The sequence below is a fragment of the Cebus imitator genome, unplaced genomic scaffold, assembly GCF_001604975.1.
Source record: "Cebus imitator isolate Cc_AM_T3 unplaced genomic scaffold, Cebus_imitator-1.0 Scaffold36, whole genome shotgun sequence".
Lineage (NCBI taxonomy): Eukaryota > Metazoa > Chordata > Mammalia > Primates > Cebidae > Cebus > Cebus imitator.
This window is the reverse complement of record NW_016107351.1, coordinates 2,961,042-2,987,131: the sequence shown is the minus strand read 5'-3', so window position 1 is coordinate 2,987,131 and position 26,090 is coordinate 2,961,042. Positions and strand designations below refer to the sequence as shown.

The window sequence follows — 26,090 nt, the reverse complement described above, 5'->3', positions numbered from 1 at the left end:
GGCCCCGCCCCAGTCACGTGCGCCCCAGACCCCGCCCCGGCCCGGCCCGGGTGATTCCTGCGGACCCGGCTGCGGCGACGCCAGGAGACCCCGAGCTGCGGTGCCGGGTGGGTGAGTCCGTGGCCCGCGAGGGCGGCGGGCGGGGACCAGGGGCGGGTGGTGCGGACAGTGGCCAGGGTCGCCGGGGCAGCCGACGCGGGGAGCAGCGCAGAGCCCGAAAGCGCGGGCGCCTCCCCCGGGGACCACCCCCCTGCCGCCTCCTCACCCGGGTCCCCGTGGCCCTCAGCTTTGCTCGGGGCCTAGGGACTGCGGACTGTCAGGTGGCGCGGGATCCCCGCCGGAGGGCCCAGGATCCGGAGCCAGCGGCCTCGTGGGCGGGGACGGGGGTTGGGGAGTGGATTTTGGCCGGAGCGGGGCGTCCGGGGACCTGGGGGGCGGCTCTGTGCGCGGGCGCCGGGCCCTGGAGGATGCTGCGCACCTGAATTAACTGGGCGCCTCTGACGTCCTCCTAGAAGCAACTAGAACTCCAGGGCGTGAATGCCACAGGTGGGGGCTGAGCGAGTCGTGGTGTCAGGAGGGAGGACCCCCCCGCCAGCGCCGCAGTCCACCGTAGTGGATGGAGCCCGCATTGGTGCGCAGTTGGAAAACCTGGGATCCCCTCCCGGCCGCCGCCGGCACCCCCGCCAGCCTAGTGTGCCCCCGCGGCTCTAGGCTGCTCCCCGTTAAATTCCCTGGGGTGAAGGGGAAGAAAGGAAAAGGAAGCCAGTTCTCCAGGAGCGAGAAGTGTGAGCCTAATTAGTCTTCAGACTTCTCATTAAGAAATCGCTGAGCAGTTTCTCATCTGGGAGGGTTGAGAATGGAGGGACAGAAAGCACCCAGGATTTGCGCAGGGGGATTCAGGGAAAGTGGGTGATGAGGGGATGGGGGGGAGCTCCGGTCTTGGCCCGGTTTGGCTCTTGCACACTTTGTTGGCTTCCTCTCAGACCCGTCTGGCTTAGTGCCCCTGGGGAGGGGAGACCCAGAGTGACCCCTCCTGGCCCCGGCCGACTCTGACCGGTGTGGCTGGGTTCTTCGAAGGCCACGCTCTGACTGCTGGTCTATGTCACCTGCATCCACAGCCCCACTGAAGAAGATGCCCTCTTCAGTGCTGGGTCAGGCCAGGTTTTCCAGCCCCGGGATGGCCCCGAACACCTGCTGCTGCTCCCCCGCGGCCATGCAGAGGAGGCTGCCCATCCTGGCATGGCTGCCCAACTACTCCCTGCAGTGGCTGAAGATGGATTTCATCGCCGGACTCTCCGTGGGCCTCACTGTCGTTCCCCAGGCACTGGCTTATGCTGAAGTGGCTGGACTCCCGCCCCAGGTGAGGTGTCTGACTCTGCTGCCAGCCCCATCTCAGAAGCAATGTGGAGATACACAGCATCAATCCCAGACAGCATCAGCCATCCCGGGTTTCCACCCCTGGGCCCCAAGGAACCTTCGGTTTACAGTGTATAACACATGACTGTCTCTGGGCTGACCCAGGCTCCTGTGCCTGTGTGGCACACACGGACACTGAGCTGGTTGTGGAGGGACCACCGAGGTGACTCACGGAGGAGGCCTTAAGACTGCTTCCTCAGGCCGGGTGCCATGGCTCACACCCATAATCTCAGCACTTTGGGAGGCCGAAGTGGGTGGATCACCTGAGGTCAGGAGTTCAAGACCAGCCTGGCCAATATGGTGAAAGCCCCTCTCCACTAAAAATACAAAAAATTAGCTGGGCGCCTGTAATCCCAGCTACTTGGGAGGCTGAGGCAGGAGAATCACTTGAACCCTGGAGGCGGAGGTGAGCCAAGATCACACCATTAGACTCTAGCCTGGACAACAAGAGCAAAACTGCCTTTAAAAAAAAAAAAAAAGAATGCATTCTTAGACTCGGGCGCAGCATACAGGCCTGCACCAACCCCTTTGTCCGGCTGTCTGCACCCTGAGGCCCCGGTTGGGTGCTGCTAAAAGAGTGGCCTCCTGATCACTGCAGGCCCCCCTGCAGCGTAGGGTGGTGCATGTCTCCCCTGTGCATGCTCGTGTGTCCAGGACACAGCTGATACCCACACTTCCCGTGCATGCACACACACACTGGGGACATGGTGGGCTGGCCTCGGCCTCCTGGGTGCTCACCGCTGTCTCTCTCCACAGTATGGCCTCTACTCTGCCTTCATGGGCTGCTTCGTGTATTTCTTCCTGGGTACCTCCCGGGACGTGACTCTGGGCCCCACTGCCATCATGTCCCTCCTGGTCTCTTTCTACACCTTCCACGAGCCCGCCTATGCTGTGCTGCTGGCTTTCCTGTCTGGCTGCATCCAGCTGGTCATGGGGGTCCTACATTTGGGTGAGGCTCGATCTTCTTGCCAAGGGGATGCCCTTGACCTCAGCATTTCCTTGTTCGCATTTCAAGGTCTATCCCCGTGTGTGTTGGGGGCAGGGTGTGAGTATGTGTGTGCGTGTATAGGTGGGTGGCTGGGTGGAGGGGGTGGGGGCCTGGCCCCTTGGTCTACTCTTTTCTGCTGAGAGGCCAGGAGCTATGGCCTCAGACCCTAGTCTCCCTTTTCTGCTCTCCAAAGACAGCCAGGCAGGGTGTGTCACCCACCCCTTTTTAGCTGTAGCGTCTGCTCCCCAATCGCACCCTTCCCACCCCTCCCAGCTCACACATACCCTCATCCTCTGGGACTGGGTTGAGCTGGGACCAGCTCGGTGTCCCCTCTTGGCTGGCCAGGGTTCCTGCTGGACTTCATTTCCTGCCCCGTCATTAAAGGCTTCACCTCTGCTGCCACCGTCACCATCGGCTTTGGACAGATCAAGGTAGGCCCAGCGCCCACCCAGGGCACTTCTCATTGGCACAGGGATAGCTGGGAGCAGGACCAAGGCCCGGCCTGATCCCTGTGGTCAGTGGACGTCATGCTGTTTCAGATTGTCTCCTGTGGGTCAAGAAGCACACAGTGCTCTCATGGGTCCCCTCTTAATAAAACGACCCTCCAGGGAGGGCTGTCTCATGATGGCTGGATTTTACAGCGGGTAACTGGGGGCACCAGTAATTCCACCCCCCTCTCCCGGCTCTTGCCCGAGTTTCTGTGTGGTGTGCTTGACGTGGCTCCGTTCTCCCTGCACTGGGCACACCCAGCGGGCCCCAGCGGTCACAAGCATGCTGCTACAATTTCTACAAACAAATGATTTCCCCATGTTAATTTAGCTAGGTGGTTTTGTTGTATGCTTTTTTTTTTTTCCTGGTTTCTATTTAATATTTTTTAAATGCCATGCTTTTTATATTTACTTTTAAAACATCTATAAGATGTATTAAGATCAGTCATCAGCTGAGAATGTAATTTATTCTGTTTTTTGCTGGGTTGTAAGTTCCTCAAGGACAGGAACTGTTCTGCTCCCAGCCATGGCCACCCAGCACTGGTGTGTGTGTATGGGTGTGAATAAAGTAGCAGACACTTTTTGCACTCTTGCTACGTGCAGGCGCAGTAGGGGGTGCTCAGTTGGGTGTGTGTGGAGTGAGGTGAGCCCAGTTCCGCTGATGGGGCCGTGCAGCCGTCAAGGCAGACTAGGAGCACACCCTGCCTCCTCACCCTGTGTCACTGCAGATCATCTTCCCAAAGCCAGGCGCTGCTCCAGGCCGGCCTGAGACAGTCTTCCCTGACAGAGGAACCATGAGAAGAGCAAGGACAGGAAAGCATGTGTGTGTAAGAGTGTGTGTGTGTGTGTGAGAGTGTGTGTGTGCGTGTGAGAGCATGTGTGTGTGTGTGAGTGTGAGAGTGCCTTCCTTATGCCTTCATACTTGTCAACCCTGGCCCGCTCAGGGACTCTGCAGCCATCTAGGGGGAGGGGCATCTTCCTGACTCTTCCAGGACAGAAGCCCCTGCCCCAGCAGTCCCAGAGTCCACCCACCCGGATGTCCTAACCCCACCCACCCTGTGACCACAGTTTTGGGGCAGGGTCCTTGAGCCTGTCAACCCTGGGAGCCTGGGCCTCAACCTCCCCCTCTGACTCCTGCTGAGTCTCAGGCAACTTAAAGAACTAAAGCACAGCTGTGGCGGCCCCATAGATCCCAGCTACATGGGAGGCTGAGGTGGGAGGATCACTGGAGCCCAGGAGTTCGAATCCAGCCTGGACCACAGAGCAAGCCAAATCCCTCTCTAAAGAAAAAAAAAAAAATCCTAAAGCACAGGATAGAACTCCTTCTTCTGCCCAGGAGCTCTGAGAGCTGGCATATTCCCCAGCCCAGTTTCTTGAAGCCCCTCAGAGCCCTCCGGATCTGTGCACACTGTGAAGTGCCTTTTCCTTCTGGCAGCAGCGGGGCTGGAGGTTGGGGGGCATCTAGTGAGAGATGTGGCCTCAAGCCAATGGCAGCAAGGGTCTACATTGCAGGGGGCCTGGCCACCAAGTGGCAGGCATGGCCTCGAGCCAGTGAGTTCAGGGTCAGGCGGCCCAGGGCTCCTGGCCTCAGAGCTGTAGAACTGGTCTCCCTCCTGTGGGATCAACTATACTGTTTTTTGTGAAAAACAAAAGTAATTTAGAGAAACGTATCACTGACCCAGAAATTGTGAAGTACCGTTTCCCCCAAGGGTAACTTTGACTTCCTGGCTTGGGGGGCATTGGAAGTGGGCAGATGGCCCCTGAGCATTTGAGATGGGCCCTGGGAATGAGGGTCTGAGATGGGGTCGGGACGGCAGGCTGGGAGCTGGGGACAGATTGCCTGGGTCTGGGGACAGGGCCTCTGATGAGCATCTCTGTGTTTGAACAGAACCTGCTGGGACTGCAGAACATCCCCAGGCAGTTCTTCCTGCAAGTGTACCACACCTTCCTCAGGATCGGGGAGACCAGGTACCCTGGGCTTCATTCCTCCCTCCTATAAGGAAGCTCCTCCTTCCACGCCTGCTTTCCTGGCCCCCACCTCAACTTTCACCCCCAGTGGCTGCTCAAACAGGGATCCCCAGAGCAGCCCCATCAGCAGCACCTGTGAGCTGGCAGGAAATGAGATTGTCAGCCCTTTCCAGACCTGCCTTATCAGAGCCAGCGTTCTAACAGGAGGCCCGTTGTCTGTGTGCAGGAGAGAGTTTAAGAAGCTCAGCTCTGGGGAGCCAAAGAGGGTGCTGTTCCTCTCCACAGAGCTTTCTTGGGCAGGAATGGGAAGAGACTGTGTAAAGCAAAAGAAGGCAGTGTGTCTCCCCCGGGTGGTGATTTGTTAAGGAAGTGAAGACAGGGCTTGGGGAAGCTAACACAGACAGAACGCAGGTGCCATTGGGATAGCAGGTGGAGCCGTGATGAGAGATGAGGAGACCCACGCGCTTCCCGCAGGTGGTTTAAAGAGCCTCTGATGGGCAGGCACGGTGGCTCATGCCTATAATCCCAGCAGTTTGGGAAGCCAAGGCAGGTGGATCACCTTAGGTCAGGAGTTCAACACCAGCCTGGTCAACAGGGTGAAACCCTGTCTCTTAAATACAAAAATTAGCTGGGTATAGTGGTGTGTGCCTGTAGTCTCAGCTACTCAGGAGGCTGAGGCAGGAGACTCTTGAACCTGGGAGGTGGAGGTTGCAGTAAGCCAAGATCACACCACTGCACTTCAGCCTGGGTGACAGAGCGAGACTCTGTCTCAAAAAAAAAAAAAAAGTCTCTGATGAGGGGTCCCTCCCTGCCAGACCATCCAGCAGGAAGCCGGGATACCTCTGTCTCTCTGGCTGGAAGGGGCTGGAGGAAGAAATGATCAGGGAGCTGTAGAGATGGCTGCCCAGTGCTGTGGCCTGGAGGGAGTGGGGGCGATGCTGGGATCCTGGACCATCTTCCAGCTGGAAACCAGTGGGTTCCTTGCCCTTCAGAGGCACCAGTGGGCAGGGGTCAGCCGCATGGGGGAGCGTGATTGTGGAGCTTGAGCAGTCAGAGAATATCATGGACTGTTAGAGGTAAAAGGGACCTTACTGACTGTTTAGTCCAAAGCCTTCTAGAATGTCTATAGCAGGGTGTCCCATCTTTTGGCTTCCTTGGGCCACACAGAAGGAAGAATTGTCTTGGGCTATACATAAAAAACACTAATGATAGCTGATGAACTGGGAAAAATTCATTTAAAAAACTCATAATGTTTTAAGAAAGTTTACAGCTTTGTATTGGGCCGCATTCAAAGCAATCCCAGGCTTCGTGTGGCCCACAGGATGTGGGTTTGCCACACTTGTTCCAGAGCCACCTGCAGAGCGCCGGCTGCTCAGCCTGGTCCCCGTTCCCCGTGGTCACTCACCAGATCCTTTGCACAGACTTGAGTCGCAAAGAGCTACGGGAGGGAAAATGTGAGCGGGTCGCCCCTCCACCATTGTGACCCTCACAGGCTCGTTTATTTACTGAATTTTAAATTGAGTTTTGAAGTAGAGCAGGGATGCATATTGCTTACGAGAAAGCATCTCAGCCTAGCCTGTGTTTGGTCTTGCGGAGTAGCTTGCTAAAGTTCCTGAGCTTTAGTTAAGTGTGTGTGAAACAGTGAGAATATTGAAAATGCTTTGTTTCCTTAAACCTTGATACTTAGCATAGCCTGGGATGGGCAGCCTGGGCATAGGGCCTTCCCCAGGAGCTTCTTGGCATCTCCCAGCAGAAGCAGCGGCAGGTGGCTCGGGTCAGCAGAAGGCCTGGGCCGAGCTGGGTGGTGACCGGTCCTCTGCCTGTCCACAGGGTGGGCGATGCCGTCCTGGGGCTGGTCTGCGTGGTACTGCTGCTGGTGCTGAAGCTGATGCGGGACCACGTGCCTCCCGTCCACCCTGAGATGCCCCCCGGCGTGCGGCTCAGCCTCGGGTTGGTCTGGGCTGCCACAACAGGTGAGGGCCGCAGCTCACATTGTGTGCAGCCTCGGCTGCATGTTGGGGCCACTTGGGGAGTCCTGAATCCCACCCTGAGAGATTTAATGTCATTGGTCTGGGTGTAACTTCGGCATTGGGACATTTAAAACTGCACACAAAACTCTGGGACTTATTTATTAAATTTTTTTTTAATTAATTTTTTTTTTTTTTTATGTAGAGAGCAAGATTTATTAGAAGGAATTGGCTTATGTGACGATGGAGGCTTTATTTTTTATTTTTATCTTTTAGTAGTATTTCTTTTTTGGAGATGGAATCTCGCTCTGTTGGCCAGGCTAGAGTGCAGTGCTGTGATCTCAGCTCAGTGCAACCTCCACCTCTCGGGTTCCTGTGATTCTCCTGCCTCAGCCTCCCGAGTAGCTGGGATTACAGGCATGCGCCGCCACACCTGGCTTTTTGTATTTTTAGTAGATACAGGGTTTCACCATGTTGACCATGCTGGTCTCAAACTCCTGACCTCAAGTGGCTCACCTCGGCCTCCCAAAGTGCTGGGATTACAGGCGTGAGCCACCAAACTGTGACATTTAAAACTGCAAACCAAACTCAGTGTGGTTCTGATCCACAGCCGGAGCTGAGAGCTGGTCTGCTGCAGTAGTCCTCACCTGAAGCAGTTTTGCCCCCCGGTGACATTTAGCAATGTCGGGAAACACTTTTGGTGGATACCACCGGGCGAGACCGTTGCTGGCAACTAGCCAGGAGAGGTCAGGGATGCCGCCAGACCCCTGATGGTGTGCCGGCTTCCGCAACTGTCAGTGACCCGCCCAAAATGTCAGCAGCACCGAGGTAAGAAGTCAGGTCTACTGGCAGGTCCTGTGGAGAGAAAACAGATTCCACTGCGAACAGCAGGCTGTGTTTGAATTGTGCAGCTTGCTGGGGCACAGCTTCAGCTTTGGGCCTGGAGGCCGCAGGCTGAGCCACAGGTAACCAGGGGTCCTTTGAGAAGGGGAGAGGGGAGGACTGCATAGTGGGAGAAGCAGCAGGGCCATTAGCAGGTGAAGGAGGAGCACGTGGGGAGGTGGAAGCCTCTTCTCAGTGCATCCAGGATAGGCACGGGTCCCCTGGCTGAGCTCCGGGCAGGGCTACCCAGAGAGGAAGGCACACCCAGGAAAGTCAGGAAGCGTAGGCGAATCTGAGCCTTCACAGAGCTGAGGGGATGGATTAAGCACAGAATAGGCTGAGCTTGGCCCTGCTGTTTGGGGGCTGCATAATCCAACAGCTAGAGGAGAAAGACGGTGGCTCGATTTAGCCCTTGAGTCACCTCCAGCTGCCTGGGCTGGTCTGTTCCCCCGGTCACTCCCAGGATCCTGTTCCGTAGACTTGAGGCCGTGGTGAACACAGCCTGGTGGGGTGGAGAGAGCCTTGGGTGTAGAGTGGAAAAGCCTGACTTCCAGTCCCAGCCTGGCCTGTGTTTAGACTTGCAGAGTAGCTAGCCGAAGTTCCTGCGCCTTAGTTCAGTTGTCCGTGAAATAGTGAAAACGCTTTGTTATCTACTTTTCTTTTTTTAGGAGATGGAGTCTCACTCTGTCACCCAGCCTGGAGGGCAGTGGTGCAATCTCAGCTCACTGTAACCTCCACCTCCACCTCCTGGGTTCAAGTGATTATCCCAGCTCAGCATCCTGAGTACCTGAGATTACAGGTGTTTTGCACCACCACACCCGGCTAACTTTTATATTTTTAGTAAAGATAGGTTTTTCACCATGTGGGCCAGGCTAGTCTCAAACTCTTGACCTCAAGTGATCCCACCCTCCTCAGCCTCCCAAAGTGCTGAGATTTCAGGCATAAGCCACCACACCCAGCCCTTGCTTTGTTATCTTAAACCTTGAGACTCAGAGTGTGGCCTGGAACCAGCAGCCTAGGCACTGGGCATCCCCCGGGAGCTTACTGGAAATGCAGGGTCTCAGGCCCCCCGCAGATATCTGAATCAGAATCTGTATTCTTCAGGGGATGTCCAGGGGACTCATGGGATCACCTTAGAAGTCAAAGTTTGGAGACCAGGCATGGTGGCTCACACCTGTAATCCCAGCACTTTGGGAGGCCAAGGCAGGCTGACACCTGAGGTCAGGAGTTTGAAACCAGCCTGGCCAACATGGCAAAACCACGTCTCTACTAAAAATACAAAAATTAGCTGGGTGTGCTGGTGCATGGCTGTGATCCCAGCTACTTGGGAGGCTGAAGCTGGAGAATCACTTGAACCTGGGAGGCATAAGTTGCGGTGAGCTGAGATCACGTCACTGCACTCCAGCCTGGCAACAGAGTGAGACTCCATCTCGAAAAAAAGACAAAAGTGTGAAATGCTGAGACACCCCAGGTTTCTCAGAGACTTTTGTATTTCCTTATGCAATGACCAGTCAGGTGCGGCCACAAGGGGAGACGGAAAAAGGCTCAGGAAAAAAAGAAAGTTTATTGTACTCACAGGTCCTAGCGACAGGAGGCACAGCATGACACGTAGGGCCACGTCAGAAGACACCAGGGTGGCCAGGAGGAGAAGCCAAAAGCTAGAGGATGGTTTCGGCCACAGCCTTTGTTGAGGTTTTCATGACAGAAGCAAGGCGGGGAAGGGTGATAGAGGCAGTTTCATCCAATGTGGAAACTGCGCACCCTTCTTTTATACTATCTGCTCATGAGATTCCACAGACCTTTGCAGACTCCCATCGCTGTATTTCCCGCACCTTGAAGCAGTTCCCACAGCTCGCTGTTGCCCTGGGATTTGCAGTCCTGTCCTTGCTGTTTGATTTTGTATCGTTTCTAGTGTTACATTTTATCCTTTTCTCTGTGATGCCCCAGCTGTTGTTAATTGCATCAAGTGCTTGTTTCATTTCTCACACTGTGGTTTTCATTTCTAGAAATTCGATTTGAATCTTTTTTTCCTTTTTTTTTTTTTAAAGACACAGTTTCTCTCTGTCGTTCAGGCTGGAGCGCAATGGCATGATCTTGGCTCACTGTAACTTCTGGCCTCCCAGGTTCTCCTGCCTCAGCCTCCTGAGTAGCTGGGATTACAGGTGTCCGCCACCACGCCCAGCTAATTTTTTGTATTTTTAGTACAGATGGGGGTTTTGCCATGTTGGCCGACATGGTCTCGAACTCCTGACCTTAGGTGATCCACCCACCTCAGCCTCCCAAAGTGCTGGGATTAAAGGCATAGCTACCCCACCCAGCCTTAATTTGAATGTTTTAAAATGTATCTTTTACATTGTTACTTAGCAGTCTTAATGTTTCCTCTAGTTCTTTAAGTAAGTGGAATTTGGTTATTCTTTTAATGTCCTGTTAATTAAATTTCATTTGGTTACAGTTACTTTTTTGAGACTGAGTCTCACTCTATCACCCAGGCTGGAGTGCAGTGGCTTGGCTCACTGTAACCTCCACCTGTTGGGTTCAAGCAATTCTCCCGCCTCAGCCTCCTGAGTAGCTGGGACTACAGGCACCTGCCAGCACACCTGGCTAATTTTTGTATTTTTTTCCTTTAGTAGAGATGGGGTTTCACTATGATGGCCAGGCTGGTCTTGAACTCCTGACCTTGTGATCCACCTGCCTTGGCCTCCCAAAGTGCTGAGATTACTGGCATGAGCCACTGTGCCCCATCTGGATCTGACTTTTAAGCTTTGTTAGCTGGACCAGAGCAGTGTTCATTCTAGGGCGAGCCTAATCTGGCCCACCAGTTGATTTTGTAAACAAAGTTTTATTGGAACAGCCAGTCCCATTCATTTACATTGTCTGTGTCTGCTTTTATGCAATAATAGGCTTGAGCAGTTGCACCAGAGACTTTATGGCCCACAAAGCAAAAAGGTTTTAGTATTTAGCCCTTTACAGAAAAAAATTTTCAACACCAGGCCTTGGGCTAATCTTCCCCACTGCTGAGGTAAAACCCTCAGGAGCCCCTGATGCTCCATGAATGATGAGGGTTTTTCACTCTGGTGTGAGTCCTGGGATTGTAACCCTCTTCGTGTCTTTTCCTAACTGTGGGTTTGGGTCATTTCCGTCCAGCTTTGCCTTATCTGGTTCTCTGCTGCACACTGAAGGCACCTCTGCAGATGTCTGCAGCTCCGTCCCCGGCCGCCCTGTCTGCTCCTGTGACCTGGCTGTCAGCTCCAGCCACAGGCCTCCTTCGACTCCCTTCTAGCATTGCCTCTGAACTCAGGGAGACCCCTGGGCTCTGCTAGGGGGCCCCCTCCACACACAGGGAGACCATCAGAGAAGTCGCAGACAGCCATCAGGGCAGTGACAGACGTGCCTCCCTTGTTTCCCGTGGCCGCCCTGCCTGCTGTCTGGCAGCTTGGAGGCCGTTGTTTGGGGCAGGGGATAAATCTGGTTTCTTCCTCCCTTGTGCTTTGAGGTGGATGCACCCTGGGCACCTGCTTTCAGAGAGTCTTTGCCTCATTGTGTGATGTGCGGTGGCCTGGAGCTTGGCAGTGGGTGGCACGTGCGCCTGTCCGTGGCCTGCGGCTTTGCCGAGCCACCTGCTGTGCTCGTGTTGCCACGTGGCACTTGTGTCTGGGCCGTATTTCCCAGAGTGCAGAGTGAGGACTGTGGCCCAGCGGGGGCATCTTCTGCCCCTGGGGCGTCTGCCCCAGTCACCTGGAGGCAGCCACACTACCCCACACTCGCCAGAGTAGGGTCCTGGATGCCCCTCTGCTTCTCTCCTAGCTCGCAACGCCCTGGTGGTCTCCTTCGCGGCCCTGGTTGCGTACTCCTTCGAGGTGACTGGATACCAGCCTTTCATCCTCACTGGGGAGACAGCTGAGGGGCTCCCTCCAGTCCGGACCCCGCCCTTCTCAATGACCACAGCGAACGGGACGATCTCCTTCACCGAGATGGTGCAGGTGGGCAGAGCCAGGAGCCAGGATGGCGTGGCCGAGGCTGCAGTGGCCCCTGGTGTGGCCCCTACCCTGATGCGTCTGCTGGATGCCAGGGGGTCTGAGGTCAGTTAGGACAACCAAGTCCTCAGGGAGGGACATCTCAGTTATTAAAGAATCCCAGGTCAGATGCAAGCTCAGCGAGCTCAGGGATGTTACGTTGTGTTCCCGCCCGGGGCGCAGGGGTGCTTCTCCCGTTGTGGACTCCAGCTGAGGATGAATGTGCTGTGTTCCTGCCAGCACATTCAGACACATTCTGGTACCTCTTCAGACAAGGAGGGTCATCCTGCGGCTGACAAGCACTTGCTCCTGTTTCCTGAGGGGGAGGGTGGCCCTCACTGCATTCATGGGTCACACCCCTTAGGAAGGCCACTCACCATCCCTCTCTCCTCTCTCAGGACATGGGGGCTGGTCTGGCTGTGGTGCCCCTGATGGGCCTCCTGGAAAGCATTGCAGTGGCCAAAGCCTTCGGTAAGACGCCTATCACCCATGCCCCAGGTCTCCCGGCGCGCCGGCTGGGCTAGGCCTGCCTGCTTTCTAGCTCGCCTTTGTCTGTTCTCGTTTTAGAAACTTGAATTTGTATCCAAGTAATACATGCTCATGATACACATGTACATATTCTGTATATACGATAAAAATGGGTCTATAACGAGCCACTGCCCTCCCACCCCACAGTGTGCAGTGAGTGTTTTAACAGCCCGCTCTTTGTAGAAATAAAAGGTTTTGGTTCGTGACCCTTGCAGATGTCCGTGGTGTAAATGCTGCTGACTGAGTTTAAGGTGACAGGGACATCACTGAACAGGGAGTTTACACGTGGAACTTGGACGAGGTGTGCATGAGCACCCGTATTCTGTGGCACCTCTACCGCCTTGTTACCATGGGTGCGAGTAACCTCATCAGCGACAGATGCCAAATTAATTCAGAAGTGGCGAGCTTCAAGTATCATCTTTGGGCCAGGTGTGGTGGCTCAGGCTTGTAATCCCAACACTTTGGGAGACCAAGGTGGGAGGAGCGCTGGAGCTCAGGAGTTTGAATCCCACCTGGGCAAGATAATGAGACCTCGTTTTTATGAAAAATAGAAATTAGCCAGGCACAGAGCACACCTGAGGTACCAGCTGCTCGGGAGGCCGAGGCAGGAGGATCAGCTGAGCCAACAGGTTGAGGTGGCATTGAGCTGTGACAGCGTCTCTGCGCTTTAGCCTGGGCGGCAGAGCAAGATCCCGTATTATCTGTTTAATTGAAAGTTTTAATTTAGCTGGGTGCGGTGGCTCACGCCTGTAATCCTAGCACTTTGGGAGGCTGATGTCGGTGGATCACTCTCTGAGGTCAGGAGTTCAAGACCAGCCTGGCCATCATGGTGAAACCCTATCTTTAAAAAAAAAAAAAAAGAAAAAAGAAAAAGAAAGTTTTAATTTAATTGGTAATAATGACTGTGTTTCTTAACAGGCTCACAAACTCCTAAACAATGAACAACAAGCTTCATTCAGCTGGCTCAGCCCCTCGGCCGGCCCCTCCTCGCCCCCAGGGAGGCAGGGAAGCAGTAACCCCCTCTGTGTCTAGGTTGAGTCAGCATGTCTACATTCCCTCCTTGCAGTTTGTCCATCACTCGCCCCATCCTGTGGGGATGACAGCTTCATTCTAACTTGTCACCGTTATTGAGTCCTTGTGTTTCGGCTCCTGTTGCTTCTAAAGGTGAAAACCCAGTTAACACTGTCTGTTATTGTGTTCACTGCCTAGTCCAGGCTGTACAGCATGAAGCTCCTTCTCCCAAGTCCCAGTGCGCAGACCCTTACTCCCTTCAAAGGAGGTTCTCTTTTTTTTTTTTGAGACAGGGTCTCACTTTGTGGCCCAGGCTGGAGTGCAGTGGCGCAATCTCTGCTCACTGCAACCTCCACTTCCCAGGTTTAAGCAATTCCCGTGCCTCAGCCTCCAGAGTAGCTAGGACTACAGGTATGTACCACCACGCCCAGCTAATCTTTGCATTTTTAGTCAACAGCCACTGTTGACTTTGTGTTTAAGCCACAAAGCTTAAAATACCGACAAGCTGGTCCTTTACAGGAAAGTGTGCCAAGCTCTGAATTAGATCCATGCTTTTGTTCCTTCTCCTGAAATCTTCGCCTGCTCACCTCTCTGAGATGGCTCATCTTGGACTTGCTAGTCATCTCAACTGGTAATCAGAGAGGTTTCCAGTTTAAAATATTTTTCTCGGCCAGGCGCGGGGGGTCATGCCTGTAATCCCAGCACTTTGGGAGGCCAAGGAGGGCGGATCCCTCCACCTCCAGGGTTCAAGAGATTCTCCTGCCTCAGCCTCCTGAGTAGCTGGGACTATAGGTACACATCACCATGCCCAGCTAATTTTTGTATTTTTAGTAGAGACAGGGTTTCACTATGTTGGCCAGGCTGGTCTCGAACTCCTGACCTCGTGATCCACCCACCTTGGCCTCCCAAAGTGCTGGGATTGCAGGTGTGAGCCACCACACCTGGCCATTTACCTGTTTTCTTGTTATTGTTATTGTTTGAATCGGGGTCTGACTGTCGCCCGGACTGGAGTGCAGTGGCACGATCTCAGCTCACTGCAGCTTCAACCTCCCAGGCTCAAACCATCCTCCCGCTTCAGCGTCCCGAGTATCTGGGACTATAGGCACACACCACCATGCCTGGCTAATTGTATTTTTTGCAGAGATGGGGTTTTGCCATGTTGCCCAGGCTGGTCTTGAACTCCTGGACTCAAGCAGTCCTCCTGCCTTGGCCTCCCAAAGTGCTGGGATTACAGCCATGAGCCGCCGCGCCCAGCCTGTTTACAGGGTATGATACCTGTTCCCACTCTGTTACACTCTAGCACACGTTTACATGTGGCTATTTTAGATGTGTATTCATAATTTTATATATATATATATATATATATATATACATATTTTTTTTTTTTTTTTTTTTTTTTTTTTTTTTTTTTTTTTTTTTTTTTTTTTTTTTTTTTTTGAGACGGAGTTTCGCTCTTGTTACCTAGGCTGGAGTGCAATGGTGCGATCTCGGCTCACCACAACCTCCGCCTCCTGAGTTCAGGCAATTCTCCTGCCTCAGCCTCCTGAGTAGCTGGGATTACAGGCACGCGCCACCATGCCCAGCTAATTTTTTGTATTTTTAGTAGAGACGGGGTTTCACCATGTTGACCAGGATGGTCTCGATCTCTTGACCTCGTGATCCACCCGCCTCGGCCTCCCAAAGTGCTGGGATTACAGGCGTGAGCCACTGCGCCCGGCCCCATAGTTATATTTATAAAATTTATTGCCGTACGTAGATGTTCATGATCTGTTTTACATTTTGTGAATGTTTTCCAGCGATGTTGAATATCAGTGACAATCTTTACTGTTCCTTCCCTTTAGCATCTCAGAATAATTACCGCATCAATGCCAACCAGGAGCTGCTGGCCATCGGTAAGACCCCAACCACAGGGAAGACCCCAGCCACGGGGGAGACCCCAGCCACGGGGGAGACCCCAGCCACGGGGGAGACCTCAGCCACAGGGAAGACCCCAGTCATAGGATGACACCAGCCTCAGGGAAGACCCCAGCTGTGGGCCTCCAGGGGGGCCTATTGCTGTGTCTCCTGCATCATAGGAGGACTGTGATGGTCGTGATGAATTGAGGGGGCAGAGGTGGCTCCAGATGGGCTTTTCCGGAATTTTTTTTTTTTTTTTTTTGAAATGGAGTCTTGCTCTGTCACCCAGGTTGGAGTGCAGTGGCATGATCTTGGCTCACTGCAACCTCCACCTCCTGCATTCAAGTGATTCTCCTACCTCAGCCTCCTGAGTAGCTGGGATTACAGGCGTGCACCACCACACCTGGCTTATTTTTGTATTTGTAGTAGAGACGGGTTTCACCATGTTGGCCAGGCTGGTCTCGAACTCGCGACTTCCGGTGATCCGCCCGCCTCAGCCTCTCAAAGTGCTGGGATTACAGGAATGAGCCACTGTGCTGGCTCTTGTGGAATAGTAATAAGGATTCGTTCCCAGAGCTCCACACTGTTCAGTTGAATCCCTAAGAATGCAGAGCTGACATCTGCTGTCTGTCCCACCACTTACTGAGCACCTGCTGCATACCCGACTCTGATGCCTGTAGCCTAGGTCTGCGTCCCGGAACACCTGCAGTGTCCCACCTCGGGGAAGGAGGAACCTCAGAGGAGTCTTCTGGTTGTGGCCGCACCCTCCCCTGCGACTCGCTCCAGGCAGGGGCAGGTGGATTTGTGATACCCGGGGGCCCCGAGTTGCCTGCCTGTGGTGGGGTCATGCCCGCTTTCACGGCTTAGTTTCCTCTCATTATGTCTCTGTGGGCTGACCTCTTAGTGGTATATTTTGAGACCACAGTGTGAATCTTCAATTCAGTTATCACGACTGAGTCGTGGGTCCCAGGCCTTCCTGCCTTTCCTTCTCACCCCTCGTGAGACTGGCGTGCAGGGTAACCCAGGGAGCACCGTGGGCTCCTTCGAAAACGGGGTGTCCACCCAGATAATTTCACAAGAGCCACGTGGCTTCTTGACAGCAAAGCGAGTGACCCAAGTTGGGTCACAGAAGAACGCTGTCCGGGCTCCTCTCTGAGCCGTGGAGAACGGGGCATTGTCCAGCTGAGTGGTGGAGCACGGGCCTCCTAGGAAACGTACTCTCAGGCTGAGAAAATCCACAGCCTCCCCCGAGCCCTCACCAGTAAATCTTCCAAATGTGACTTCCCATTCCTGTTACTTTCCTGGAGTGCAGTGGCATGATCTCAGCTCACCGCAACCTCCACCTCCCAGGTTCAAGCAATTCACCTGCCTCAGCCTCCTGAGTAGCTGGGATTACAGGCACCTGCCCCCTCGCCCAGCTAATTTTTGTATTTCTATTTTTAAAATTTATTTATTTTTGAGACGGAGTCTCACCCTCTTGCCAGGCTGGAGTGCAGGGGTGCAATCTCAGCTCACTGCAACCTCTGCCTCTCAGGTTCAAGTGATTCTCCTGCCTCAGCCTCCCGAGTAGCTGGGATTACAGGTGAGCGCCACCATGCCCAGCTAATTTTCTGTTGCATTTTTAGTAGAGATGGGGTTTCACTGTGTTAGCCAGGATGGTCTCCCATCTCCTGACCTTGTGATTTGCCCGCCTCAGTCTCCCAAAGTGCTAGGATTACAGGAGTCAGCCACCTCACCTGGCCCTTTTTGTATTTTTAGTGGAGACGGGGTTTCACCACGTTGGCCAGGATGGTCTCGAACTCCTGATATCTGGTGATCTGCCCACCTTGGCCTCCCAAAGTGCTGGGATTACAGGCCTGAGCCACAGCCCCTGGCCCTATTCCCATTATTTAAAAATACCACAGAACTATTCTGATGGCACACTGAGTTCAGGAATGCGACCCACATAGAGTGAAGGTCACGGTTACCATGGCAGCCATGGGACTCCTTGATCTCAGGTAGGCCAGGCTGATGTGGGCTGATGTGCACCCACGAAGGCCAAGCTGGGAGGGGTTGCCCCGTCAGCAGCAGCTCACAGAGTCAGGTCCCCAGCTCAAGCTGTTGTAGAGTGAGGGCGACCCCGTGCAGCCTGCAGTCACCACAGGCCTCTGCTGAGCTCTCCCACCCCTGCATTTCCGTGCCCTAGCCCCTGTTTCTCAGGGCCGTGAGCTGGGCCATGGGACCAGGGCTGGTGCTGACTTAGCCCCGCCCCTGTGAGACCTGACACTCCGCTGTGGATCTTAGAAGGAGGGACTCGGGCCTTTGTGACACCCCAGGTGAGACAGATGCTGGTGGCAGCGTGGGGTCTGGCTGAGCAGTGATCCCTGTTCCCGGGCCCCAGTGATGCTGCGGCTCAGGCTTTGTCTGGTGTAGGCAGCCAGCATCACCCGAGGAGACCGTGTACCAGCCACAGCCTCCGGCCTCACTGTGGCTGTTGTCTCAGGAGTGCTGGGGTTGAAGGGAACTGGGTGGAGAATGTGGCAGTCACTGACCTCCCGAGCACGTAGGATTTGTCTCACAGGCACTTCCTTCTCAGCCGTCCTGCCCTCCTGGGTGGTGAGATGCTCCCTTCCGTTCTGCGTGGGGAAGGCGTGTCCTGGTCACACAGGAGAGGCTGGGTGACAAGTGTTTGAAAGCTGGGACCTGGCCGGGCGCAGGGCTCACGCCTGTGATCCCAACACTTTGGGAGGCCGAGGCAGGTGGATCACCCGAGGTCAGGAGTTCGAGACCAGACTGTCCAACATGACAAAACCTCGTCTCTACTAAAAATTCAAAAATTAGCCAGGCATGGTGCTGCACGCCTGTATTCTCAGCTGCTTGGGAGGCTGAGGCAGGAGAATCACTTGAGTTGGGAGGCGGAAGCTGCAGTGAGTCGAGATCCTGCCACTGTACTCCGGCCTGGGCAACAGGCTGTGTCGCAAAAAAATGGCCAGGTGTGGTGGCTCCTGTCTATAATTCCAGCACTTTGGGAAGCCAAGGTGGGCGGACCACCTGAGGTCGGGAGTTCGAGACCAGCCTGACCAACATGGAGAAAGCCTGTCTACTAAAATACACAATTAGCTGGGCGTGGTGGCTCATGCCTGTAATCCCAGCTACTCCGGAGGCTGAGGCAGGAGAATTGCTTGAATCCTGGTAGCGGAGGGTGTGGTGAGCCGAGATCATGCCATTGCACTCCAGCCTGGGCAACAAGAGTGACTCTCTGTCTCAAAAATGGCTGTGTGTCTATAAGAGCGTGGCCTGTTTTCTTCCTTCCCTGAAAAAGTATGAAGGCTCAGGCTCCCGGGATGTCTCCTGACCCTGCCTTCCTGCCTCCCTTCTGGGTTTCTGTCCCCCTCCCCATCTCCTTTCCCTCCATCCTGTGTGTCTTCCCTCCCAGATCGGCCTGTCTTGCTTCCTCCCCAGGCCTCACCAATGTGCTGGGCTCCCTCGTCTCCTCCTACCCGGTCACAGGCAGCTTCGGACGGTGAGTGACCTGTCCTCCTCCTCTGTTTGCCCACGTCGGACACCTTTACGTTGTTATCCTGACGAGTCTGCCTGCCCTGACCCCAGTGCCCTGTCAGCTGTGAACTCTCTGTGGAGAGGAAGGGCTGGGGGTCACCCTGCGGTCCCCCAGGGTGTCCTCTGTTTCTTTACTCTCATAGACAGTCCTGCAGTTTAGTACTAGAAAGTCCACTGGGCGAGGTGGTACACCCTTGCTATCCCATTTACCCTGGAGGCAGAGGCGGGAGAATCACTTGAGCCCAGCAGGCTGAGGCTGAAGTGAGCTGTGATTGTGCCTGTGCACTCCAGCCTGGGCGACAGAGCGAGACCCTGTCTCTGAAACAGATACGGGAAAGTTCCCAGCATGCCAAAGCCCTCCTAGCTCTTGGTGCCAGAGTCAATTCCTAAAAGGATGTGGAGACAGGAAGGGCTAGCTCTGTCCTGAAGTCAGGCCTGAGGTTTATCCCAGACGCCCTAGGGCCCTTCCTCAGTCAGGACAGCGGGATGGGGGTGACCTGTGGCTTCAAGGAGGGAAAGAGGGATCGCCTGGTCCCCCAGCTGCTGACGCTGACCCTGCTGGATATGGGGCCCCCACCTGGATGGGGGCAGGAGACAAAGCCTGCAGGACCCCGAAGGGACGCATGCTTCTGGAACATGAGACCTGTGCCTTCCTGTGGTCAGGTGGCCTGTCTGTGACTGCACCCTAAGTCTCTTGGCCTCAGCCCCCTTGCAGTCCCCCCGCCCCGCCACTTCCTAAGCCGTGCTTGGAGCTGATGTCCCCTCGGAAGGTCAGCCACAGGGATGTGGACTGAGGGTTCCCCTGTCCCGGCCCCTGGTGACTGACAGTCTCTTTGTTGCCTTCCAGGACAGCCGTGAATGCTCAGTCGGGGGTGTGCACCCCGGCGGGGGGGCTGGTGACGGGTGAGGCCCCCGTCTTCCCCCTGTGCCCTCAGCCCTGAGAACGGGAGAAAGGGAGGAGGGGACCCGCAGAGATGTCCCTTTGGCTTATGGGCCGTGTGTCCCAGGACTGCACAGGGACTTGGGGGGCCACATGGGTGGGGGGTTCACAGGAGACTGATCAGGGGCTGGGGGCCTTGGCACTCGTGGCCTGTCCCCACTCCTGTCCCCGGTGGGCTCCTCTGAACAGGAGGCTACTGCGCTGCATGCTGGGGGATCCTGTGCCCAAGTCACCCGTGTCCCCACGCCCCGCAGGAGTGCTGGTGCTGCTGTCTCTGGACTACCTGACCTCGCTCTTCTACTACATCCCCAAGTCTGCCCTGGCCGCCGTGATCATCATGGCCGTGGCCCCGCTGTTCGACACCAAGATCTTCGGGACGCTCTGGCGCGTTAAGAGTATGTCCTTGTCCCTGCAGGGGAGAGCGCTGTGATGCAGTGTCTGTGAACACGGAGGGTGTCCTTGGTGCTGCCCATTTTCCTGCAGCCACAGCTCCGGGGCTAGGCCTGGGAAGTCAGGCTGGTCCCGGAACAGAGGAGTGGGCGGCCAGAAGACGGCCCCAGAGATGGCCCCAAGTCTCAGCAGGAAGAGCTGGAGCTGACAAATGGGGTCCTGAGGGGAGCACTGGCCTGGGGGAGGGTCCCCTCCTGATCCCCCTGCCCCATCCCTGCCCTGCCTGCTGCCCACCTCCAGCCACTGCTCTGCCGGGCCCAGCTGGGGGAGGGACAGGAGACGTCCTCTGGTGACCTGCAGGGGCAGCGGAACAGCCTCGCACTCTGGCTCTGAATGGCGGTTCCTTTAAACACATTTTGTTTTCTTTTGTTTGTGGAAGGAGGATGGAAAGGGTTCACATAGCTTATTTGGTATTTTCTGGGCAGCCCCAGCAAGTTGCCAGGTGAAAGGATGGATGGTTTTATTGCATGCCCATTGCATGCCAGGGAAACCAAGGTTCAGCCAGGGTGGGATGGGCCTGACTCGCGCGTGCGGTGGAATCCCCCAGGCCTGAGCCCTGAGCCCGTACATTCACTGTGTCGCCAGGGCACCCCAGGCTGGCACTGTGCCCTGACAAGGCTCTGTGGCCCTGCTGCTGCCCTCCCCGAGGTTGAAGGCCGGGGACGAGCTGGGCGTGTCTCACCTGTGCTGAGTTCAGATGGGGAGGCGGCCATTTCCTTCCTTCGACTTGAAGCGTGGCCTGATCAGCAACTGCTGTCCCAAAGTCCTCAGGAGTCCCCTCGGGGGCTGCTCTGGGTCCATGAGACCTTTACTCATGTGGGGGGCAGAAAGCTGTCCCACTGGTCAGTGGGGCCATGTTGGGGGTCGGGTGGCCGCTGACCCTCAGCCGCACCCTTCTCTTAGGGCTGGACCTGCTGCCCCTGTGCGTGACGTTCCTGCTGAGCTTCTGGGAGATGCAGTACGGCATCCTGGCCGGGGCCCTGGTGTCCCTGCTCATGCTCCTGCACTCCGCAGCCAGACCCGAGACCAAGGTACCCGCCTGTGGCCTCGGGGGGCATGCTGGGGGCAGGATTCCTGGGTGTGGCCTTATGTTTTGAGGGTCCAGGGCGATCGTGGTCGCGGGTGCTGCTGAAGGGGACTGCTCACTGGCAGGCGGGCAACCACCTTGCTGTAAACCGTGGCGTTCTCCTGCACGGGGCTGTGGGGGTCTACCCTTAGCACCCCGCTCCCGGTCCCCTCCAGTGTGCTGGGTTGGGTGGGGGGCTTCCCACTTGGGACAGGCCAAGCCTGGTGGAGGCCACCGGGTCAGACCTGCCTCCAGGCCTCACTCCTTCCCACAGGTATCAGAGGGGCCGGTTCTGGTTCTGCAGCCGGCCAGCGGCCTACACTTCCCTGCGGTGGAGGCTCTGCAGGAGGAGATCCTAAGCCGGGCCCTGGAAGGTATGTGGGTGGGGGCCAAGGTGGCCTGAGGTCACCTGTCACTCCCCTGTTCTCTGCCCCCAACTCCCAGCTCTTCAGGACTCCAGGGCCCTGTCCCCAACGCGCTCCAGTCCACAAGGATTCAGGCATCTCCGAGTGGACAGGACTCCGCCCTGTGGGCCCTCAGCCAGTGACCGCTGCAGCAAGGGTGGCGGTTCCCCATGTGTCGCTCCTTCCCTGCCCCTAAAGTCCCATTCCTGTTTCTGGGGGGCTGATTTTAGGGGAGTCAGGGGTCTGTCAGTCCCGGGAGGGAAATAGCTACTGCTGTCCCCAAACAGTTATGTCTCTGGTTCTGCCGTGCGGATCCCCCAGCTGGGCGACTCAGCCCCCGTGAGATGGAGCACTCTGGCCTCTGCTCCTGGCCGGAGCCTCCTTTGGTCTCTGCAGCGCGGCCTTGGGCTGCTCTGCGTGGTGTGACCCGACTCGGGCCTGTCTCCCCAGTGTCCCCGCCACGCTGCCTGGTCCTGGAGTGCACCCACGTCTGCAGCATCGACTACACCGTGGTGCTGGGGCTTGGTGAGCTCCTCGAGGACTTCCACAGGCAGGGCGTCGCCCTGGCCTTCGTGGGTCTGCAGGTGGGTGTGCCATGGGCTGCCTTGGGTCAACTCCTCTGCCCCCTCCTGTGGTGAATGTGACATCTCTGGGGTGATACTAGATGGCCCCTTGGCCGGCGCTGGCTCTGCATGTGATTTTTTTTTTTTTTTTTTTTTTTTTTTTTGGTTGGGTTTTTTTTTTTTTTTTTTTTTTTTTTTTTTTTTTTGGAGACGGAGTTTCGCTCTCGTCACCCAGGCTGGAGTGCAATGGCGCGATCTCGGCTCACCACAACCTCCGTCTCCTGGGTTCAGGCAATTCTCCTGCCTCAGCCTCCTGAGTAGCTGGGATTACAGGCACGTGTCACCATGCCCAGCTAAGTTTTTGTATTTTTAGTAGAGACGGGGTTTCACCATGTTGACCAGGATGGTCTCGATCTCTTGACCTCATGATCCACCCGCCTCGGCCTCCCAAAGTGCTGGGATTACAGGCTTGAGCCACCGCGCCCGGCCTGCATGTGATTTAAAAGCTTCCCGTCCCCATCTGATCTTCCTCATCCCTCCCTGTGGAATGGGGAGCGGTGGCCCCCAGCCTTCTGAGGAGTCACATGGCTTCATTTCCCCAGTGGTCACTGCCATGCTATCCTCAATGCTGGGGACACACAAGTGAATGAGGATCAGTCCCTGCCCCTGCTCTCAGGAGAATTATATTTTAGGTAACACAAACAGTCAGGGAAGGCTGGGTGTAGTGGCTCATGCCTGTAATCCCAGCACTTTGGGAGGCTGAGGCAGGTGGATCGCCTGAGGTCAGGAGTTCGAGACCAGCCTGGCCAACATGGTGAAACCCCATGTTTACACCCTCGTGTGGAGGTGAAGCTGTACCTTCCTGGGAGGCTCTGAGATTTCGTGTCCACCAGGCTGCCTACCTGTGTGCTGCAGAGGAACATCCCTGCCCTAGCTAAAGTCTGTCTGTCCCTCAGGTCCCCGTTCTCCGTGTCCTGCTGTCTGCTGACCTGAAGGGGTTCCAGTACTTCTCCACCCTGGAAGAAGCAGGTGGGTGCAGTCAGACATCCTGCAGCTTTGGCGATTTTGCAAAAACCCTAAATGCTTATTGTAAAAAATATGGGGAACTGGCTGGGCGTGGTGGCTCACGCCTGTAATCCCAGCACTTTGAGAGGCCAAGGTGGGCGGATCATCTGAGGTCAGGAGTTGAGATCAGCCTGGCCAACATGATGAAACCTCGTCTCTACTAAAATACAAAAATTAGCTGGGCGTGGTGGTGGGCGCCTGTAATCCCAGCTATTCAGAAGGCCAAGGCAGGAGAATTGCTTGAACCCAGGAGGCGGAGATCGCAGTGAGCTGAGATTACCCCACTGCACTCCAGCCTGGGTCAGAGAGCGAGACTCTGTCTCAAAAAAAGAACAACAGAAAAAACAGAAAACCACCTCCACTCCAGCCTGCTTTGGTGGTCACTCCAGACCCCTCCCCTAAACATGCATATGTACCTGACTGTCATTGTGAGAATGTATGTTTGCAGTTTTATGTAAGTGGGATCGTTTTATACCTGGTGCTCTGTGACGCACATTTTTCATGCAGAAGGTTGGAAGCATGTGCTTCCAGCCGGGAGTCCACAGCCCAAGGGATCAGGACACAGCAGGGTCAGGTCAGGAGATCCAGAAGCCCTGGGCGAGGAGGGCCAGGAGGGACAGGAACAGGGTGGGCGCTGATCCCTGAGAGAGCGATGGGAGGGGTCTGAGCAGCAGCGGGGGTCAAGAAGAGGATGGGGCAGAGAAGCAGAGCGCCCACCGCAGGCCACACAGCAAGGTCCAGAGGGTCCCAGGCCCCAGTGCTGGGCCTGTTTCTCTTCCAGTGAGGTCACAGCTAATGCAGGGTCAGCTCCGCGAGAGTGAGAGGTGGCGGATGTTGTAGTGGCTTCCTTGGCTCAATGTGACGTCAGGGAGATTCACCCACGTTGTTGCAGAAGCAGGTGCAGTGCACTGGGGATGGGTAAGCCAGCTGTGGCCTGGCTGTGTGGTGGGAGGGGACCCTGAGCAGTAAGAAAAGGCCATGAGTCACCTGGAAAATACGCTTACAGAGACTCAGGAGAGACCCCCACAGAGTTAGCGATGCTGGCCTGAGTGGCACACAGCTCCCTCCTGTGCACCTTCCAGGACCCTGAAAACCCCTTCCGTGAACCCACCCATCCTCACGTCTGAGCTTTTAGTGCTTAAATAACGTGTTGTATTTTCTGCAGAGAAATACCTGAGGCAGGAGCCGGGGACCCAGCCCTACAACACCAGAGAAGACTCCGCTCCAGAACACAAGATTGCTCTGCTGCAGGCATAGTGGGGCACCATGGGCCTCCACAGTTGCAGGATGTTCTGGAAGGTTCTTGTCACTGTGATTGGATGCTGGATGCCACCTGATAGACATGCTGGCCTGGCTGAGAAACTGCAGAGCAGGTGACCCCGGGGAGGAGAAGGAAGCTGGGCCTGGAGATCCATGGGGGGACTCACCGGCTTCCTGTGGGTTGACTGAAAAATGACCTCACTGCTGTTCCCTGGCATGACCCTCTTTGCAAGAGTGGTTTGGAGAGTCTTCTAGAATGACCGACAGAGCGAGGAAGCAGGGGTCAGGGGTTTCCAGCCTGGGCTGGGAGACGTGTCGGGGCGGGTCAGGCAGGAGTCTGGGAGGCGGGATGGACAGGACGGCACAGATGCTCCTCATGGCGACGGCATCTGTGCTCTCCAAGAGAAAACCAAGGTGTGCCCAGGGACATACAGTAAATAATTTAGTGTTTTCTAAATGGAAAAAGTGATGGCTTGGGTGATTTTGTAAAAATCATAAATGCTTATTGTAAAAAATGTGGGAAATCCCCGCACACCCTCCCCCACCCCGTCCACTTAGGGGTCACTCCAGACCCCATCCCGACACGTGCCTCTGTGCCTCTCCATCAGCATGTGGGTGTGTGCTCACGGTTTTACATAAATGGGATCATTCCATACTTGGTGCTCTGGAAACCACATTTTCATGCAGTCATTTGCAGTGAATTATTTATTGTGATAATAAATAGTGTTAGGATACCTGATTTTTTAGCGTCTGCATGGTATATTGAGCTATATGTGCGCCATCATTGACTTAATGGGCTCTCTGTGCAGTGTGTGCTTGGGTCAGGGACAGGATCGTGTCCCTCAAGATGAGTAGTCAAGGCTCTAGCCCTCTATGTGACCGCGTTTGGATGCAGGGGGGTTAGGGGGTAACCAGGGTTTACTGAAGGTCATAAAGGTGGGCCCTGTACCAATGGCTTTAGTGTCCTGTGGGAAGAGACGCCAGAGAGCTTGCTCTGCCCCCTCACACCCCGGGGAACACCACGAGAGGACACTGCCAGGCCACGTGCCCACCAGGAAGCAGGGGCTCACAAGGACCCTGGCCTCCAGAACTGGGAGAAAATGAATTCCTGGGGCTTAAGCCCCGCAGTCTGGGATAATTTATCACGGCAGCCTGAGCAGACCAGGACCGTGTGTTTCTATTTTTATGAATGCTTTGATTACGTCTGAAGGTAAATCCCTGGAGCCTGTGGCAGCCTCGGAGGTGTGTTATCCCTGCACTTTCTTCAAGAAGAATGTGCATTGCCCTGCTTGACCGTGTGCTCCCGGCCAGCATCAGCACAGCAAGGGGAGGGCCTGGAACCAGGGCTGCTGGCTGCAAGGCTTCCCCGTGGACACTGGGCGTCCCGCATCCACGTGACTCCTCCAGGTCCCTTGGCTCCCGTTTTCCTTCCTTCATTCCCTTCCCTTCCCTGCTTCCTCTCTCTTTCCTTCTCTCCCTTTCTCCCTTCCTTCTTTCCCCCTTTTTCTTTTCTTTCTTCCATCCTTTCCTTTTCTTTCTTCCCTTTCTGCCTTTCTTCCTTCCTTCCTCCCTGTCTTCTCACTGTGCTCCGCACGCCGGTCTTGAACTCCTGGGCTCAAGCAATCCCCTTGCTTCAGCCTCTCCTGTG

The 26,090-nt window shown here is 55.5% G+C and overlaps 1 protein-coding gene across 5 annotated transcripts; it reads left to right on the top strand.

Annotated features, from left to right (window-relative positions):
- Positions 1 to 29: 29 nt before the first annotated feature.
- SLC26A11 (solute carrier family 26 member 11) lies at positions 30 to 25,181 on the top strand. 5 transcript variants are annotated; one of them, XM_017524941.2, is made up of 17 exons: positions 30 to 107; positions 1,119 to 1,360; positions 2,173 to 2,365; positions 2,750 to 2,835; positions 4,781 to 4,860; positions 6,691 to 6,833; positions 11,514 to 11,689; positions 12,121 to 12,193; positions 15,103 to 15,153; positions 18,599 to 18,659; positions 19,542 to 19,597; positions 19,889 to 20,029; positions 20,988 to 21,115; positions 21,425 to 21,524; positions 22,005 to 22,138; positions 23,074 to 23,146; positions 24,348 to 25,181. In XM_017524941.2, exons 2-17 carry the CDS (start codon positions 1,133 to 1,135, stop codon positions 24,437 to 24,439), a joined length of 1,815 nt encoding a protein of 604 aa, XP_017380430.1. In that variant the 5' UTR covers positions 30 to 107; positions 1,119 to 1,132; the 3' UTR covers positions 24,440 to 25,181. The 5 variants fall into 5 exon arrangements, with proteins under 5 accessions (XP_017380430.1, XP_037593132.1, XP_037593131.1 ...); XM_037737204.1 differs by having other exon boundaries at positions 31 to 111; XM_037737203.1 differs by having other exon boundaries at positions 51 to 111; positions 1,078 to 1,360; positions 24,348 to 24,759.
- The last annotated feature ends 909 nt before the right edge of the window (positions 25,182 to 26,090 follow it).